Here is a 17,251-nt window from a genome sequence, read left to right as displayed (position 1 = left end):
GCTCGTTGATCTGATTATTAATCAGATCAACGAGCCAATCAGCTAACCAGTATTTTCGCCCCTTCCCAAAATTACTGCAACGGAATGTTTCCAGATGGATATGCGGGGCAAATCCATCTGGTGGAGTCAGGTTAGAGATAAGCAAGGATGGAGCAAATCAAGAAAAAGTAAACCTTTTCAAAGACTGAGAGCGGCAGTCTGCAGTTATATTTCTGGTGAAGGTCCAGCAGTTGACGCAGGTTGGACACAAGAGACTTCAGGCTCTCCAACTCATTTGCACCATCATTATCATCCTTAAATAAACACAAAGTTATTAGAGTAAATGAATAAATGCTTAGTCCCATCAATATGGTTATTACTGAGGCAAAACCCCTTACAACAGATTTCATCCAGGTCCATAAAGAGGGAAGTCCAAGCATGGCCAAATTCAGCCCGTTCTGAGGCCAAGAACCCTGAGAGAGAAATTCATCAAATCATTAAGAAATCATACTGTATTTATACACTATTTCTACATATCATTGCTATATTTCAAAGGCAAATGTTAGCCGGGAATCAGCCCACAGCAGCTATCAACAATAGTTAACGATTATTTCATCAGTCAGTAATAAATCACCATTTCTCTACCTTTTCAGTAAACTCCAAATTTCTTGCTTTGTGCTCCAGCCATTTAGCCAGAATTCTCTATAAGATCAAGAAAACAAATACAACTTTAAAGGACACTATTCCATAAAGGAGGCACATTTTAAATAAAAGTGAACATATTCCACCTGTCCTCTTGGAAAGACTCTCCTCACAAAAGGGACAAAGACTGTCCTAAACCAAGGACAGAGGTTTTGGGATGGCAGGTCCTCTGGGATGGCACTTAGAACTGCTTCAAGACACTTCTCATCAAACTCTAGAGCGATCTGTCCCTGGAATAAACAGCACAACATTTAAAACGCAAACTACTCATTTATTGACATGACTATTTTACAAACAGAGAAAATTAAAGTAGACAACTTTTTGATTTCTGACTGAATACTGAGCAGGAGTGCTTCCATCACTGTGATTATATCAGATATTTTAGATGTAGGCCAATATAATTTTTTAATATCACTATCCAATTGAGACACAAATTTGCACCAAAACTCCTTCTATATGATACATCTGTTACCTCGTATCTCATCCAAAGAAGCTGTGCACCCCTCATGTCTCCCTCTCTTAAGTGGGTCAAAACTTCTCCAAGATTGTCGGTGCAGTTTAGAAACTCGATCCAGGCAATCCCGCTGCAGGTGACATCCACAAAACAAAAGTAGCGTCACATAGCGCTGTATGATGCTACAGTATGACATGCAATTAATAAAATATTGACTTTACTTGAAATTTTCCGAGCCATGGAGGCTGCAGAATGTGGCAAGCCGGGCCAAGGCCTCATGGACCTGTAAGCAGGAGTAGCGCGAGGCAGCGTGGTTTAGCATCTTCTCTGCGGTCTCAAAGGTCGGCCAGGGAGCCTTCAGGCAATAGTCCACCACGTACTGCTCATCCTGTACAGACAGTTACAGCCTCTGTTCATATGGATACTTTGGTACCACAGTCCACTGTTTTTGAAATTCAGAATTTAGGAGAAATGTTGTGATAGAAAATGTAAAAAAAAAAAATAAGTCACAGAACATACCGCGATTTTCACCAGGTTTGTCTTGGCCTCCTCTATGAGCTCAGACCAGACGTCTGGTCCATATCCACCCACTGAGGCAGAGGCCAGCTGCTCCAGCACAAAGTCAAGCTTCACCTTGTAAACAAGCTGCAAAAAAAAAACAGCCAGCAGCTCATATTTTAAAGCAATTATTTGTTTAATGTAACCTTCTCTTCCTAAAGAATAAAATGTTCTCAGTCTGAAGGCTGGTTGTTTGTATGCCTGTTAAGTTTACATGTTTATACATTTTCCAACAGTGCAGATGTGCTGTTTTTACCCTTAAGTTACGTTAACTGACCAAACACAATTACCTCTAGATCGAGTTCAAACGCGATGGCAAACTTTTCAGCCTCCTCAAACATGTGCTTGTATAACAGCCGACTCAGCCTAGAAGGAAGGGGAAAAAATTCTGAATAAAATATTTGTGTCGTAGAGAACAGCCAACAATTCAACAGTTCAAGCAAAAACACATCGGATAATAACTGGGTACCTGTTCTCAGGTAGAGCCTCAGTGAAGCATCGCACAACAACAGTTGCTACAGGCTCTCCTTGGCTGTGTACAGAGAGAATTAAAATCAAAATTCAACACTGAAAACATGCTACCTACTTCTAAAAAAACAAAAAACACAAAAAAAAACTACTTTGAGAAAATGACAAAAACATGTCTGACCTTTCTGGGTTCTCACAAATCGCCTCGACCAGATAAATTGCATCCTGAATAAAAGAAAACCCCATAGTAATAAGAAATATAAATATATACGGAAGGATCAAGCATTTTCTCAAGTCTGAATAAAGTTTGATTGCTCACCATATTTGTTTTCATCTGGACGAGGCAGGAGACTGAGGAGATGTCAAGAGAGTAGCAAACACTCATGGAGGGCAGACATCTGATTTGAAGGGAGTTGATCTGAAACATGAACAGCAGCAGATCCTCAGAAAAGTTATTAGTCAGAACACGGCTGTTGGAGGACTTGTGATGCTACCTGACCACTCTTTTGCTTCGTCAGAGTAATTATCTTCATACTGCTCTGGTCTTGACTGCAACAAAAAAGAGAAAACAATCAAAAACTACGAATTCAACTTCAGAGGAACAGCTCAAGGAGTCGGCAAAGTAACACTACTTCATTAAGACAGACTTGTACTCACATAGAGGCAGAGCCACACTCAGTGGTTAGTTCAAAGTCATGGAAGGATAGATCTGGCCAGGAGTGAATCATGACGAGAAAATGCAGGTACCAGACGCTCAGAACATCCTGATACAGAAGACCGGATTTAAAAGCGTTCAATTTGCCGTATGTGTGATGGAAATTAAAGAGGGCTCAACTGAACACACCTCAGAGTCCAAAATATACAACAGATTTTCCACAACCACCATCTTTCTCACACCTGCAAAAGGGGACAAAAGAACAAGAAAAACATTTGATCTCTTCTTTGGTTTTATATTAAGTGCAACATAATTCAGAAGTGAAAAGGTAATCATACGTGGTTTTATAGGGTTGCAAATACAAATTTTATACAGCATGCATTGGAATCAGAGGTGTCAAGTAACAAAGTACAAATGCTTGGTAAATTTTGTCCTCCATACTTTACTGGGGTAATTATTTTATTTATACAACTTTTTACTTCTACTTCTTACATTTTTTTTGCAATTATCTCTACTTTCTGTTCCTAATATTGTAAAAATAGGCTCATTAGTTTTGTTTCATTTTAGCTCATTTTCATTATGGCCTGTTGGTATTTAAAATAATATGTTTCATCCAGACAATAAAGTTCTTTGTGGTTGAACTCGGTGCTGCACCAACTTGTTGTTCGCCACATACCAAAATGAATAGTTCAAGATTATGTAAACTTAAATTTTACACTGTTACCCATCCATCCATCCATTTTCTGTCACTCTTTATCCCTGCTGGGGTCACAAGGGATGCTGGTGCCTATTTCCAGCTGTCTACGGGTGAGAGGCAGGGTGCACCCTGGACAGGTCGCCAGTCCATCGCAGGGCCACACTGTTACCATCATTTATAAAACTAAGAACATTAAGTAAAAAGAAGTTAAAATCCAGGAAATGTTCCTTTAAAAGGGTAGTGCAATAACCAGTAAGAGGTTTTAAGCATCTGTCCTTAAAAATGTTTCCTGCATTACTTTTACTTTTATACTTTAAGTAGTTTTTAAAATGGTTCTTTTACACTTTTACTTGAGTAAAAAGCTTAAGTTGATACTCTAACTTCTACAAAAGTGTTTTTAAACAGCACAATTTATATTTCTACCTGAGTAATAAAGATTAATACTTGTGACACCTCTGATTGGAATAATTTTGCTCTAATTAACTCTTTAAAGTAATGTTTTTATCAGCTTATCAGATCTAGAGAGGAGAATTTATGCCAGTTCTTCAGAACAGATTGAGGGAAGTTTTTCCAAACATTATCGATTAAATGTGAGGCCTGACATTGGCAGGGCCACACTCACACATGAATATTTTTCCATCTGAATCACTCTATCCACCTGTGACCATTTATATGTTGTACCATGAGGAGAGGATGTCCAGGGTAATAAGCCATTTTAGTAGGAAATGCTTTGGTTAAAAGAGAATTCGGATTTTTTAACAAAGGCTTCTTTTTTTATCAGTTTTGCATGGCTAATACCCACTTAACGATCTCTCACTACTTCATGTCAACAATCACATAAAACTCCAACAAGAGATTTTCAGTTGCAACAGGGCCAATTAAGGAAAAATTCAAAGGTAAAAAACTTTTCTTACGCAGTGCATTAAAAACCAAAGTACCTTCCTTGATTATGTGTCTACAGCCTAACTGCGCTGCATAAAAAAAAACAAAAAACAACACAATGCTGCAAATCAAACACATTACCAGGAATCAAGCTGTTGTCGATGGACTGAGAAAAACACATTTTTCCTTCAAGAGGATCCATCTTCCAGCGAGTCACAACAATATCTTTGCCCCCCTGCAAAGTTTTGGTACCACAAATTATATCATTAATTATTTTCATAAAATGTCATCCTTTAACATTACTTTTGTTTGCATGCAGCCAATACTAATCCACAAACACAATGAGTGATTTAAACATTTCGCTTGCACACCAACCCCAATCAATAGGTTGAGTTCATGGCCAAGACTGAAAATCACTGCTGTACTGCAACCCTCATCATGGTAATCCTCAGTGGAGATAAAGTCCACCTTGATGAGACTCTGGAGCTGGATAAAAAAAAAAAAAAAAAAAAAAATCTAATATCCCTCTTCGGTAAATTATCCTGATGCAAAATGGAAACAAATGACGTCACCTCTTTAAAAGCTCCCACATCCATATTTTCACATGCTTGGATAGTGAGAGAGAAAGGTATTATATTGTGTTTAAACAGTAGTTCCACATAAAAGTAGCATGTAAACATTCAATACCTGCCTGGATCTTTGTCAAAGTGAGGTTTGAAATGTGGAAAAAGCCGTCCTTTATGAGTAGAAAGACATGGTACATCCCTGTTACAGGAAACAGGGAATTTAGATTTACAGTTCAAAAAGAAAAAAATACTTGATTAAATATAAGTCTGGTGAAAAGATAGATTCAAAATAACAGATAAACATCCACTGACTATAGGAGAATGAAAAACCTTACCGACGGATGACTTGTCCTCACTTATGATGATGGAACGGTAGGTTTTCTCATCATTACTCGAGGGTTTGTCAACCAAAGTCTGAAAAATCCAATACATCCAACACAGGAATAAAAAAGTGAAGAAAAAAAAACAGAAGATAAAACTGAGAGAAAACAAATACAGTTCACATCTGTTTCTATCATACAGAAATATATGTCACTGTTTTCAATCAAATCACTATTTAAAAAATCCATTAGAGCATATTTAATGTAAAAGCATTAAATAGGGGCTCTAACACACTAGATGTATAAAAAACAAAAACTCCCAAACCCTTGTAAAGAGGATTCTTTTTTGTGGAACATAGATCAAATGAAGGTTCCCATTTCTTTCACAGACCACCAAAAATGTCCCACCAAGGCAAACGTCGATGGCGTCCACGTCAGTTCCTGAAACAACAAAGAGTCAAGCTTTGACCGATAAAGATTTTCAGCTTTGAAATCTGATGCAGTTATTTCTGTCAGACTTTGTAGCCTCTAAGTCCTTGGCATGGAAGGTGATTAGGACTACCGTAGATGAATTTAACTTTAAAATGAACCTAAACAAATGATCAGATTTTACTTAATTAATAAAATGGCATCAAGGGGTAAGATTATTACTGATGTATCCACAGACAAAGTAAAGGAATTTTGCCTATATATATATATGGCCTTCAAACTTTAGGCATGACTCCTAAAACACAAATAATCTCTAATAAAGCAAGAAAAATAAACCAGATGTATTTTCTTTACCAAAGTGAAAAAGTAGCAAGACGGTCTGATAACTCTGATCAAACAGGATCACCGTCTTGTCAACAACCACAATGCTCCAGTTTAAACCACCAAAGGACAAAAGCCGGGGATCTGCTGGTACCTGCAGAAAAACATTTACAGTAAATCATCTCAAAACATGGTTGACTGCAATGTAGAAAAATCAGAACTTCTGAAAAACACCAGGTTTTTGCAGCCTTTGATTAAACTTCCTGACAAGACTATTCTCATTTGAATCTAAAACATCCAAAGACTACAAATAATAATTCAATATGTCTATAATAGTTCCACAAATCTTAGTTATGCCCCTGTCCAGGCCTTTACTTCCCCAAATTACCTCATCGGCAGAGGAGATTTTGACCAGTGTGTCCACCTGATACAATCCGCTTCCACTTTCCTCTGTCGACACACCGTACAGCCGCGCGGAGTTTGTATCTTCGTTGACAAGGAGCTCAACGTCGCTCCACGTCGCCATCTCTAAGAACTGAGAAATAATATGAGAAATATAGAAATCCCTCAACCTGTCAATTAGCTGCTATATACATTAGCTAGTCCTTTCTCAGCCCTTAGCTTGACGTTAAAGCAAAATTCAGCGACAAACTTTAAAACCAACCAAACGCAAAGGATGATATCGAAGCGACAGTTTACTATCTGATGGATTATGCAAACGCCAAATGACACTAATTACTGTACTTTGTATTTCCAAAACAGAAAGGCAGCTCCAACCCCAGTTCATAACATTAGCTTTAGAATTTGGCGGGTCGCAATATGGGCTGCGGAGTCCCTGCGTTTGGTCTTCCAGGTGCTTCGTCTCCAACAGACGCACAGTTAACTGATTGTTTACTAATAATTCACAGTCTGTATCCAAAATTTGACACCTTTTTCTTGGATAATATGTTTAGTTTTAGTATCTGTCAATATATGAAATGAAATCCAGTGAAAATAGGTGAATGTAAAACCTTGTTTGAGCCTGGTGGAACATATGTCGGGATTAAAGCACATTGTCCGCCACGCGTTGCCAGGTTGGATTTACATAGCTATGTTTGCAGCATGACGTTTTATTTTCAATCACAAATACATTTACGCTTACATACGAAGGCGTGATTTATTAAAGTACATTGTTATGCAAAACGTGTTTTGTTAAGTGTATGGGTGCTTGAAAGAATGCAGAAATCCTCACAATAGTTGCTTTAAATCTTGGTAACTTCTCTTTCTTGCTTTGTCAATGGAATGGAACGAATGCATTAATAAATCAATACAATTCATGTCGTATTATCATAACACACACACACAATATATATATATATATATATATATATATATATATATATATATATATATATATATATATATATATATATATATATATATATNATATATATATATATATATATATATATATATATATATATATATATATAAGTTTAATATACCTACAGCACAACCTGGCAACACAGCTCAGAGCAGCTTCTAGCTGAGAAACACATCGACCTGGCTCTAAGCAAAGACCTTTCCAGTATGTGTGGAACCACAGCGAAAATAGACTATTACATATAACTTTGTGATAAGAGGTTATGTCGGTAAGTACTAATAGATCAAAAACAGTAATACTCGCACAAATATTTATGTTATAACAGTATTTTTCCTATGTGCTGGAGATTTTTTTTCTTTCAAAGATGGCGACGGTCGGCAGTCGTTAGCATAGCGACATCATGGCTGCTGGCTATGGAAGTAGCATTTTAGCTGTTGTTTAACTTTCTATCCTAAATATAGTATTGTGAGGTAAATGTACTAGTAGGCATACATGAGGTTACATGTGTGAGGCTGAATTGTTTAACAGGTAACTGCTTTAGCAGAAGTCAGTTTAACAAAGCGTCATCCATGTCCTAGTAAATACGTATTTTAGCGCTAGCATGGAAAGACCCCAGGCTCGGATTGTAAAATCATGTCCGTGTTTAAAGTCTGAAGTTAATTGGAGTGTGCCAGTGGACTTAAATATGGTCTAACGTATTTTAATAAGTATGCTGTCTTAATTTAGAGGTCTGGTGTGTATGTTAAATACAATCATTTATTTGGATCTTAAAGTAACTTTTGTTGCATTAAAGTTTATTTCTTCGATCAAGATTCTTTTAAAAGGCTAAAATTCTGGGGTTGTTTATGTAAAACTTAAATTAAAACGCCGTTAAGTGGACTAAACTCGAAGAGTCTTAATTTCATAATTATGTTTGTTATCCTGGGAGGTTGTGGTATTTTAGAATAATTTTAAAGTGATATAGTGGACAACTTTTGAGGTTTGTCCAGTAGTCAACGTCAGTTAGTAATTGGGACCTCTGTGAGGTTTAGATGTGCTGTAAATGTCCTAGAAGCCATTTGTTGTGACAAACTATTCTAAAATGAAGATGGAGCAAAGAAAAGCTTTCAGTATTTTCTGCCATTAATCTGTCAGCACTTAGGAATATTGTATTACTCCGCACCTTGTTGTCATCATATTGCAGTGGGTGTGTTTATTTACCTCGTAGATTTGCTGCTGACTTGTCTTTTCGTGTTCATTTGTTTCAGAATAGTGACGACTCTGCTGAGTTGAACAGAGTGAATTCTCCAGTTGATCACAGAAGAAAGCACAGCATGGAATCTTCTAGATCTCCCAGATCATCCAAACACCACCATTCACGATCTAGGTCACGCTCCAGAGACCGAAAACGTAAGAGACATTACAGTCATTACTGTAAAGGTTTCTTTCTCTTGACTGCCATGCGAGAGAAAAATATATACAGAAAAATGCTGATGTTGGGATTGACCAACCGACCAATATTGACCATATTTATTCTTGTTTACTTCTTAACTGAGATGATGGTTAGTGACAAAGTACCTGGGTGCGTTACATCCAAGGAGAACTGTGTCATGTGCCCTGCAGAACCTCCATGTTGAATTGTTAGTTGTTGTTTCATGGTAGGATTTCTAATGAGTTTGGGAATCTGTGTTTTGTGTTTTCCAGGTGACAGAAAATATAGACGAAGTCGCAGCAGGAGCAAAGAGGTAATTAATATATTTAGTTGTTTTAATGAAAACCAGTTTTTGATTTGAATTTGAGGAGAGTAGTTGTTAGCTTTAGGTCATGGTGAGTATGTAGTGCCTGAGCTAAACATTAATCTTAAAAAAAGGCTCAGGAAAAAAAAATAGAGCTCAGCTCAACAGGAGACTTTTTGACCTCCTAATGCTCACATTTATCGCAGGAAACTTGTCTCCTTGGATATCTGTGATTATTTAAAGATATAAACTGGTGAAGACTAGATTTTTCTTTTCCTTTTTATTTTTGTTTAATCCTGTGTGGAGATCACATGATAACATTTCTACAATAAATCATACTCAGCGTGCTAATGCACGAAGAGACTGAACAGAGGACCCTGCTGACATAGCAAAATAATATGCCTACTACTGGGACAGGTAACTATCTGCCATTCAAACTCCTATTTGTCTCACAATGTTTGTAGAAAAGTGGCATTAACTCTGTCATCTCTTGCAGCTAGGAATGGGCATTCACTGAATCTCAAAAATGCTTTAAACTTAAAACGCAATCCCAGTTGGATGCCCATCCCTATTTTGACCTTTCAGTTGGTCTAAAAAGTTTAGGTTGCATTGAATTGCTTTTATCAGATTTTCAAAACTAATTTGAAGGTTTTCAGTCTGGATAATAAGAATGAAACATTTGCATGCACATTATTAGGTCTACTAAAAGGTTTCCAAAAGGCTTGCTTTATTTGCTACTGTTGCTATTCTTGGTCTCCCTATCAGTGCAGCCAAAACAGTGCATACTAAGAGATATCCTCATTTACAATCATGATGTGTTATTTATGAGGATGGGTTTCAAAAAGGACAAGGTTTTTTGTCTTGTCAGATTTTTTACATACTCTGTGCTCTAAGCCATGGTACTAACTCTTTTTGTTGCACTATTTTCCTGAAAGAGACAACTTCTTCTTAAAACAGGCACGGAAAAGAGATTCAGAGAAGCCATCAAAATCTCACAGAAAGTCTGATGACCATCAAGAGCAGGAGAGACATCCCGCAGAGAATGGAGAGGAGCGATCCAGGCGGAAGGAAAGGAAGTCTTCAAGGGGGCGGAGCTTCTCCAGGTCACACTCGAGAGATAGGTAAGTCATTGTGAATCAAAAGAGACTCTTTTCAAAAACATCTTATTTAATGTCAAATGAGAGAAAAATACTGTGTGTCGGTATAGTTTCTGCTATTATATTTTGTCATAGCCCAAAATGTACTGACGACTTTAAAAAAATATCTCCCAGTCATTTGTTTGGACGTTACCTTGTCAGAATCTTGAAGCTCAATGAAATTCGAGGAACGCGTCCATAGAGTAAAATTAATAACATTTCAATAGAAACATGCAAACAGTTTTTCTTCCATCTCTTGAGGAGTCTGTAAACTCTTGGTACTTGAATACATATACTTGAATGAAAATAATTTAACATCTAAATAGTGTGGGTTCTGTACCATGAAAAGAAAATGCATCTTCTTCAACATTTTTTTACATTCTTGGCATCTCTGAATCTCTTACTCTCCAGAAATAGACCAAAAGAAATACTTAGCAACACTTGGCTGTTCAAAGTGTGACAGCAAATGGTGGTACCTTAAAAGCATTGTTAACATTATTGTCTTTATTTGAGCCATTTTCTTTATTTTGTAAGCTTGTTTCTCGTATATTACCAGTAATAATTTATTTTTTATTAACCGCAGACGGCATCACAGCAGGAGCAGAGAACGGCGGCGGTCCCGATCACGCAGTCGGGAAAGGAAGAAGAAGGCCAGGTCTCGTTCAGGTTCCAGAAGCAAACATCGTCACCACAGCAGAAGTCGTAGCAAAAGCAGGCGAGTGTTATAAAGCAAACCCTCTTGGTGGTTTTTGAACCATTCTCCTAATTTTACTGCTGGTTATTGCTGCAGGGAGCGCAAGAAGAGGATTGAGAAGGTGCACAGAAAAAGTCTTAGCAGGTCTGTTAGTCCGCTCGTCTTCCGTGGGAGAAACACAGCTATGGATGCACAAGAGGCTTTAGCCAGAAGGTAACTATGGAACCAGGTTTCACAATCTTTTATTATTTTAATGTAAATCCAATGATTTTGTTGACTATTTGTTGGGTTTGTATAAAATAACAAATGTTAAATCAAATGGCACACTTCTCAGTAATTACCTAATATGGAAAAAAGAGAGTATGAGTTTCTAGAGTATTCATCATTTCAAATAAAATAAAAAATGTAACCAAATAGTGTTTTTATTTTGCAAATAAAAATGATGTTCTTTCTTTCCAGACTAGAAAGAGCCAAGAAACTTCAAGAGCAAAAAGAGAAAGAGATGTTAGAGAAACAGCAGCAGCAACAGCAGGAAATGGCTGCAGGTGATGAGTTGTTACTGTGCAGCTTTAAAAATGCTGATGGTTCTGTTTATTTGCTGGTGCTTATGCTCCTGTGTCTGTTCTCAGCTGTGGCTGCCCCTATTGCAGCTGCTGCTGCAGCCGCTGCCTCAAACCCTGCCCTAAACGTCGCCGCCCTGCTGGCATCTGGAACACAGGTCACTCCCCAGATTGCGATGGCTGCACAGATGGCAGCGCTTCAAGCCAAAACCCTGGCTGAGACTGGTATTGCTGTCCCCAGTTATTATAACCCATCTGCTGTCAACCCAATGAAGTTTGCAGAGCAGGAGAAGAAAAGGAAAATGCTTTGGCAGGGAAAGAAAGATGGGGTACGTTTGTTTGTAACCCATTATTCCTGCCTTTTCTCTGTGAAATTGTGAATAGGATCTTGATGAATTTTCGTGATACTCATGTTCAAATTTGTCTTTTTAAGGAAAAGTCACAAACAGCTGAGTTGTGGGAAAAGCTCAACTTTGGAAACAAGGATCAAAATGTCAAATTTCGCAAGCTAATGGGTATTAAGGTAAGACTCTTTTCTTATGTAGTTTGACGTCTTTTTTCTTCCTTTTGAGCTTTAGCTTTAAAGTAAAATGAGTTTTTATGTTTTTGCAGGGTGAGGATGATGCAGAAGCTGCCAAAAAACTCAATGAAGAAGGCTTGAAGACTCTTCAAAAGCAAGAAGAGATGTTTAAGAACCTTGATGTTCAGTACGAGATGGCTCGATCTCAGACACACACCCAGAGAGGAATGGGCCTCGGCTTTTCCTCATCTTTTTCTCGGGGGATGGATTCTGTGTAGTGCCCATCCTCTGCACTTCATACTCATCTCATCACATAATTCATCGCTGGCCCTCAAGCTTGCATGAATGTTGCTCTGAATCTGTAAATTATTTATAGAAAGAAAAAAAAAACCTCAGAAATTGTAAGATTGAATTGTATATAGTGAGACGCTAAGTTTGTTTCAGTGTCTATTAATCTGTACGTCTTCTGGAAAAGGAACCCATGCTTGCATTAACCCAATGGTTAATGTAAACAGTTAAATAAATTACTTCTTTTCAACAATGTGATATCTTTTTTATGACAAAAAATATATTGTGTGGTTTTCTGAATATGATGTGGTTTAAATGGAACCTGTTTACATCCATTCAACAAATGATAAGGTCTATGGTAGCATAATAGGAGTCCCTTATCTTCATTTCTCAATGGGGAAAATGAAACAGGGATTGTTAGAAAAACTCTTCTCATGGACTGCTCTGCATTGAAGTGAGCTCGGAATGAGTAACAGATGCCATCCTTTCATGTAATAAAATTTGTGTTTGGGGAAAAAAAAATAATGCATCGCTTTTTTGTGTTATACCTGCTTGCAGTTGCATAATGTGTTATCAGTTACAGGGATTTAACAGAGAAATGTTATTGAATGTTTTTCTGCAACTATTTTTCAATTATTGTTTTTTTTTTTTTGTACAGCATTGACTTTTTTTACTGGAGAAAATGGCTTTGCTTGGTTAATAAAAGAAAAGCCCCAAGCAGCAGATACAGCCTTATGCTAGGTTTACTTTCAAACTTACTGAGATTGAGCTGTTTAGGGGTTTCCAGTTGCAAGGAAGACTGCAGTGGTTTATGTAATGATTTTAAAGCAAGAATATATTTACAACAATTGTTTTATGATCCCAAGTCAATGTAACATTCTATTTGATAAAATATTGTTGCTAATGTAAATTGAAATATTAATTTTGGCATGGTCAATATAGATTGAAAGCTAAAGTAAAGTTTAAAACCAGCCAGAACATTTGTTTTTACCATCTTGACTAAAACAAATTTCATTTTCACTTAAACCATGTGAACCCCAGCTCTGTATATCTCCGTCGCTGTTGTCCTTTGGTGAGATGCTTCATCTGCATTGCCGTGTCTCAGCGTGCCCTAGTGTAGCTGTGGCTACGTGTGAAAGCGTACATGATTGCTTCAAATGGAATCTCCTGACTTAAGGGGTTATAAAAACAGACCTAAACATCTTAATGATCCCACCATTCTTTATAGTGTATCATGGACAGAACAGGCTTTGAGTAAAAAAAAAATAATAAAAATCAAACCTAGAATCATACACGTGATCCAACTCCATTGACTCAAGTTACTATCTGACCCTTACCTCCTCATCTCATTGTGATTTATTTTCACTTTCGTCTTCAAGGTCAATAAGATGACAGATTTATTTATGTGACTGGAACGTAAAGGTTTTCAACCCCTACTTGCTTACAAAAGAGGAAAATCTATGAAATATCAAAAAAGATCAAACTTGCTATAAAGAAAAGTAGTCTCTATATAAAATGTGCAAACTAAACAGATTATTGCCTGTGTACTTAATTGCATCCTAATGCAGCTGATTAAAATTTCATTTTTAAATAATGTGGTGAGTCATATTTAAGATCTTTGTAAAATCCAACTACAATCTACTGAGGTCAAACAGATCTACAGAAAACAATAAAAAAATCCACAATAATTGACATGTTTCACCAAAGTTAGGTTATATTAACATAACCAATAACAATGCACCTTTCCTTCTACTCTTAGAACAATGGATATGGTTTATCCTTTGGAGAAAAAATAAATTTACAAAAAAATCCCATCTGTAAGGAAAGTGCCAGTATAGTGTTGGCAGTTCTATGGAAATTCCCTCATTTACATATGAGACTTGAGTAAAGCACATGAGCGACGCCAGTAATGAGGTTATGGTTTGCAAACTCCAGAATAAGAAGCAGGATTGGATATTCGCTGTGTCTTTTTCCTTCAGTTGACTCATCAATCAAGCCCATCCAGTGCAGCAGGAGAGTCTGCATGGCTTCTGGAAAGAGCTCAGCAGCCAGCTCCTCAGCAGGTGGCAAATCGCTGATTTGCTCAATGTGCTGAACTTTGAAACCCTCCACCTTCTGACTGATGCTACTGTTTGCTGCATGAAACTGCTGGCCGAGCCACCGTCCCATACAAGTGAGCAGGTAACTTGAATATAAAGAGTCTTTGGTCCAGTCTTTAGCCTCCAGTAGTGCTAACACAGCTTCAGCTGCATCCTTTTCATCCAAGTTTCCATTCATGTATAAACTGATCTTATCTAAAAGCAGCAAGATAGTCTCCAGACAATCTGTGTAGCTCTGAGTGGGAGCGCAGAGCTGTTCGTCCAAGTGGTGCAGCTTTTCTCTGAGAGAGGCTACAGTGGGATGGATATTCTTGGTTTGCCGGCTTTGCTTTGTAAACGAACAATAATCATGATCTGCTGATGTATCAGCTGCATTTCTAACACATGAATCCAGGATTTTCCTGTTGGTCTGGCTATGATTATGTCCAGGTATTCCACTCTCTAACTCTCTGTCAGCCATGCTTGGAGACACTGGAATGTCAAGCTGCATATTGAGGTTGTAGCTCATTTCTAGTGGACCTTGATCCATCTTAGATTTCCAAACATCCTGCAAAGAAAAGACAATCTTAATCACATATTAAACATATCCAGTAAGGATCCTAAAGGTTAACGGAGGATTGCAGTAGGGGCTTCTTCGCCTACTTCTTAAAGCTGTTTCAACTCTGAAGAGGTCATTTTGATGAGAGGTGATGATGAAATGTCTCTGGGAAATCACAAAAGAGTTTCAACTGTCTTGTTAAAAAGCCCCCAATTCCTCCCAAGTCGCAACCCAAACCGTGTCAAATAAATTGTAGACCGTAACGGCAATAACTGTGCAATGTATAATGTGCAATTACTATTTAATACCCTGTGCGATAACCTGTTTATTTTTATTTGATACACAGTGCAATATTCATATAGATAAATACCCATCTATAAAAATACCCTGTTAAATTATCCTTTATAATAATCCTGCTTTGTAAAAACATATCCCATATACTGACTGTGCATCTATTCTCCAGGAGCACAGTTTTAATATCGTTAAAACACTTTACAGTACAGTATTTTATTGTGTATCTTTTAACTCTTCACTAATATGTTATTCTTTAACATTTTCCTAAGGTCTATAATTGTGTGACCATTTTTTCTATAATCTGTTTGCTGCTGTAAACACCTGAATTTCTCCATTGTGGGACAGTGAAGGGATTTTCTATTCTATTCTATTGTTGTCTGGTTTTGTCTCTTTGTCCTCTGTCGTCCCTCTTTTCTATCTCTGTCTCCAATTTTTATCCCCCCTCTCTTTCTCCCCGTCTCTGTTGTATATGACTTTATTCCCTAAATAATTTTAAATAAAGTCTCCCCTCTGTTGGAATGTTATCTAGCCATCAGACATTGATTCACAGAGCTGTGTTGGCAAAACAGGACACGGAAAAAAAACAAAAATGTTAATGCTACAAAAAAATATATTTTTTATGTGGGGGTGTTCTCTATACACTGTGTTTAATTTTGACCCATTATGAATATGCCTACACGAACAACCAATTAAGATTGAACTACACATTCCAATTATTGCAGCTGCACAAATATTACATGAATGCAAAATTCAAAGTTTGAGCAAATCACTAAGAACACATGCATTGTTGACAGAGAGAAATGTATATTATAACCAAATAAAATAATTCTATATACCTGGAAGTTCTCTAGCACTGCAAGCTGCTCTTGTTGATTGTACATTTCAAAAGCTAATCGGAAAAGTCCTTGAATGCTGTAGAACCACAAACTGTTATTTGCAGCAGGCACCCTCAGTCCCTGGAATCTAAATTCTGCAACAGACAAAAACAACACAAGTTACATGATGATAATAATAGTGATGCTGTTAAGATTCCCTTTGCTCTGTTGTATCTGTTCTACTTGAAACTTTACCTGAGGGAAAATGCACTTTAGTGGCAAGTCCTTTCTTTGCAAACTTTGCATGGTACCTGGGATGGTTTTCCACCCGGATGTCAGTGCTGGACAGGAGATCAGCTCCTAAATACAGAGGAATAACTGGACCCTGGCACATAAACATAGAATTATCTATATCACAGTGGAAAAGGTTTTATATCAATATGTGGAGATCACATAGATGATAATCAATTCGCTATGTTTAAATAACACTTAGAACCAAATCTATATCAAACTATGCAACAAAAGCAATCAATTTACCTGACTGAGACAGCTGGTCAAACTAAAGGATGAAGAATCCATTAAATAAATAAAACGAATCTTCCGACAGCCTCCATCCCACTGCGGTAAAGTTAACTGGACGTGTGAGCCGCTTGACATAACTATAAACAAACAGATGATGAATGTGGCGTATTTGCTGCGCCGCTTCCACTTTTCTTCCTCTTGCTTATTGTTGGTTGGCAAGCAATGGTGTGGTTGGTGAAATGTCGCCACCTACTGGATGGTAATATACTGTTACTGTAAATTGGTGAAAAAAATCCCTCGTCGATGTCTCACAGTGAAAGGAAATCGCCTACTTATCTTTATATTTTTAATTTTTAGTAACAAAGCTCTGAAACTGAGCCATGTCTTCCTATTAAAATGTTACTCTGATGACCGAGGTAATAGTGAAACAATGTGATATTTGATTATACGAGTTTTGCTGTAAAATATTTCTTTGAAAACGGTGGTATATTAAACAAGGAACACAACAGAAAAAGCAAACTTCAAATTTAATGTAAAAAATGATTGTTTCACCTCCGACGACTTCTAGCCTAGAAGACTAGACTGTGGGATAAAAAAAAAAGAAAGATCGAACAAACTTCCGCAACACGTGACGGGACATTGACCAATAGGCAGAAAGGAAGGCCCTTACAGAGCT

General features: G+C 37.3%; 3 protein-coding genes across 4 annotated transcripts in view; 1 reads left to right on the top strand and 2 right to left on the bottom strand.

The window, feature by feature from the left end:
- The window catches only part of kntc1 (kinetochore associated 1), a 29,263-nt gene extending 22,404 nt beyond the window's left edge, over window positions 1-6,859 (bottom strand). The window contains exons 1-23 of the mRNA XM_015378798.1: window positions 6,776-6,859; window positions 6,420-6,566; window positions 6,065-6,185; window positions 5,607-5,722; window positions 5,297-5,375; window positions 5,083-5,160; window positions 4,968-5,002; window positions 4,771-4,881; window positions 4,537-4,630; window positions 3,006-3,058; window positions 2,819-2,925; window positions 2,656-2,710; window positions 2,481-2,579; window positions 2,343-2,386; window positions 2,163-2,225; window positions 1,984-2,059; window positions 1,655-1,780; window positions 1,357-1,523; window positions 1,154-1,265; window positions 768-911; window positions 625-681; window positions 378-452; window positions 174-293 (exon numbers count right to left, since the gene is read on the bottom strand). Coding sequence (XP_015234284.1) covers window positions 174-293; window positions 378-452; window positions 625-681; window positions 768-911; window positions 1,154-1,265; window positions 1,357-1,523; window positions 1,655-1,780; window positions 1,984-2,059; window positions 2,163-2,225; window positions 2,343-2,386; window positions 2,481-2,579; window positions 2,656-2,710; window positions 2,819-2,925; window positions 3,006-3,058; window positions 4,537-4,630; window positions 4,771-4,881; window positions 4,968-5,002; window positions 5,083-5,160; window positions 5,297-5,375; window positions 5,607-5,722; window positions 6,065-6,185; window positions 6,420-6,557 — 2,070 coding nt within the window. The 5' untranslated portion in view covers window positions 6,558-6,566; window positions 6,776-6,859. The remainder of the gene's footprint in view (window positions 1-173; window positions 294-377; window positions 453-624; window positions 682-767; window positions 912-1,153; window positions 1,266-1,356; window positions 1,524-1,654; window positions 1,781-1,983; window positions 2,060-2,162; window positions 2,226-2,342; window positions 2,387-2,480; window positions 2,580-2,655; window positions 2,711-2,818; window positions 2,926-3,005; window positions 3,059-4,536; window positions 4,631-4,770; window positions 4,882-4,967; window positions 5,003-5,082; window positions 5,161-5,296; window positions 5,376-5,606; window positions 5,723-6,064; window positions 6,186-6,419; window positions 6,567-6,775) is intronic.
- Window positions 6,860-7,528: 669 nt separating this feature from the next.
- On the top strand, window positions 7,529-12,409 carry rsrc2 (arginine/serine-rich coiled-coil 2). The gene is made up of 10 exons (XM_015378789.1): window positions 7,529-7,662; window positions 8,642-8,783; window positions 9,078-9,118; window positions 10,067-10,230; window positions 10,829-10,960; window positions 11,036-11,152; window positions 11,399-11,484; window positions 11,569-11,828; window positions 11,933-12,022; window positions 12,112-12,409. Exons 1-10 carry the CDS (start codon window positions 7,657-7,659, stop codon window positions 12,295-12,297), a joined length of 1,224 nt encoding a protein of 407 aa, XP_015234275.1. The 5' UTR covers window positions 7,529-7,656; the 3' UTR covers window positions 12,298-12,409.
- Window positions 12,410-12,611: 202 nt separating this feature from the next.
- LOC107087287 lies at window positions 12,612-17,150 on the bottom strand. Of its 2 annotated transcripts, none has more exons than XM_015378791.1 (5): window positions 16,591-17,150; window positions 16,309-16,438; window positions 16,075-16,208; window positions 15,049-15,109; window positions 12,612-14,953 (listed from the first exon to the last, which is right to left on the bottom strand). In XM_015378791.1, exons 1-5 carry the CDS (start codon window positions 16,708-16,710, stop codon window positions 14,937-14,939), a joined length of 462 nt encoding a protein of 153 aa, XP_015234277.1. In that variant the 5' UTR covers window positions 16,711-17,150; the 3' UTR covers window positions 12,612-14,936. The 2 variants fall into 2 exon arrangements, with proteins under 2 accessions (XP_015234277.1, XP_015234276.1); XM_015378790.1 differs by lacking the exon at window positions 15,049-15,109 and having other exon boundaries at window positions 16,591-16,712; window positions 16,829-17,150.
- Window positions 17,151-17,251: the final 101 nt, after the last annotated feature.

The sequence above is a fragment of the Cyprinodon variegatus genome, unplaced genomic scaffold, assembly GCF_000732505.1.
Source record: "Cyprinodon variegatus isolate N-32 unplaced genomic scaffold, C_variegatus-1.0 Scaffold178, whole genome shotgun sequence".
Classification (NCBI taxonomy): domain Eukaryota; kingdom Metazoa; phylum Chordata; class Actinopteri; order Cyprinodontiformes; family Cyprinodontidae; genus Cyprinodon; species Cyprinodon variegatus.
The sequence above is the reverse complement of the archived record's forward strand: the minus strand, read 5'-3'. Positions and strand labels throughout refer to the sequence as shown.

What these genes read in the sequence shown, in the direction of transcription:
- rsrc2 (XM_015378789.1), top strand. An exon ending in CAAGAGGCTTTAGCCAGAAG is followed by an intron (nt 11,153 to 11,398) that starts GTAACTATGGAA and finishes CTTTCTTTCCAG; the next exon opens with ACTAGAAAGAGCCAAGAAAC. An exon ending in ACAGCAGGAAATGGCTGCAG is followed by an intron (nt 11,485 to 11,568) that starts GTGATGAGTTGT and finishes GTCTGTTCTCAG; the next exon opens with CTGTGGCTGCCCCTATTGCA.
- LOC107087287 (XM_015378790.1), bottom strand. Translation starts at nt 16,710, where the DNA reads ATGTCAAGCGGCTCACACGTCCAGTTAACTTTACCGCAGTGGGATGGA. An exon ending in TGACCAGCTGTCTCAGTCAG is followed by an intron (nt 16,439 to 16,590) that starts GTAAATTGATTG and finishes TTTATGTGCCAG; the next exon opens with GGTCCAGTTATTCCTCTGTA. An exon ending in CAGTGCTAGAGAACTTCCAG is followed by an intron (nt 14,954 to 16,074) that starts GTATATAGAATT and finishes TTTTCTTTGCAG; the next exon opens with GATGTTTGGAAATCTAAGAT.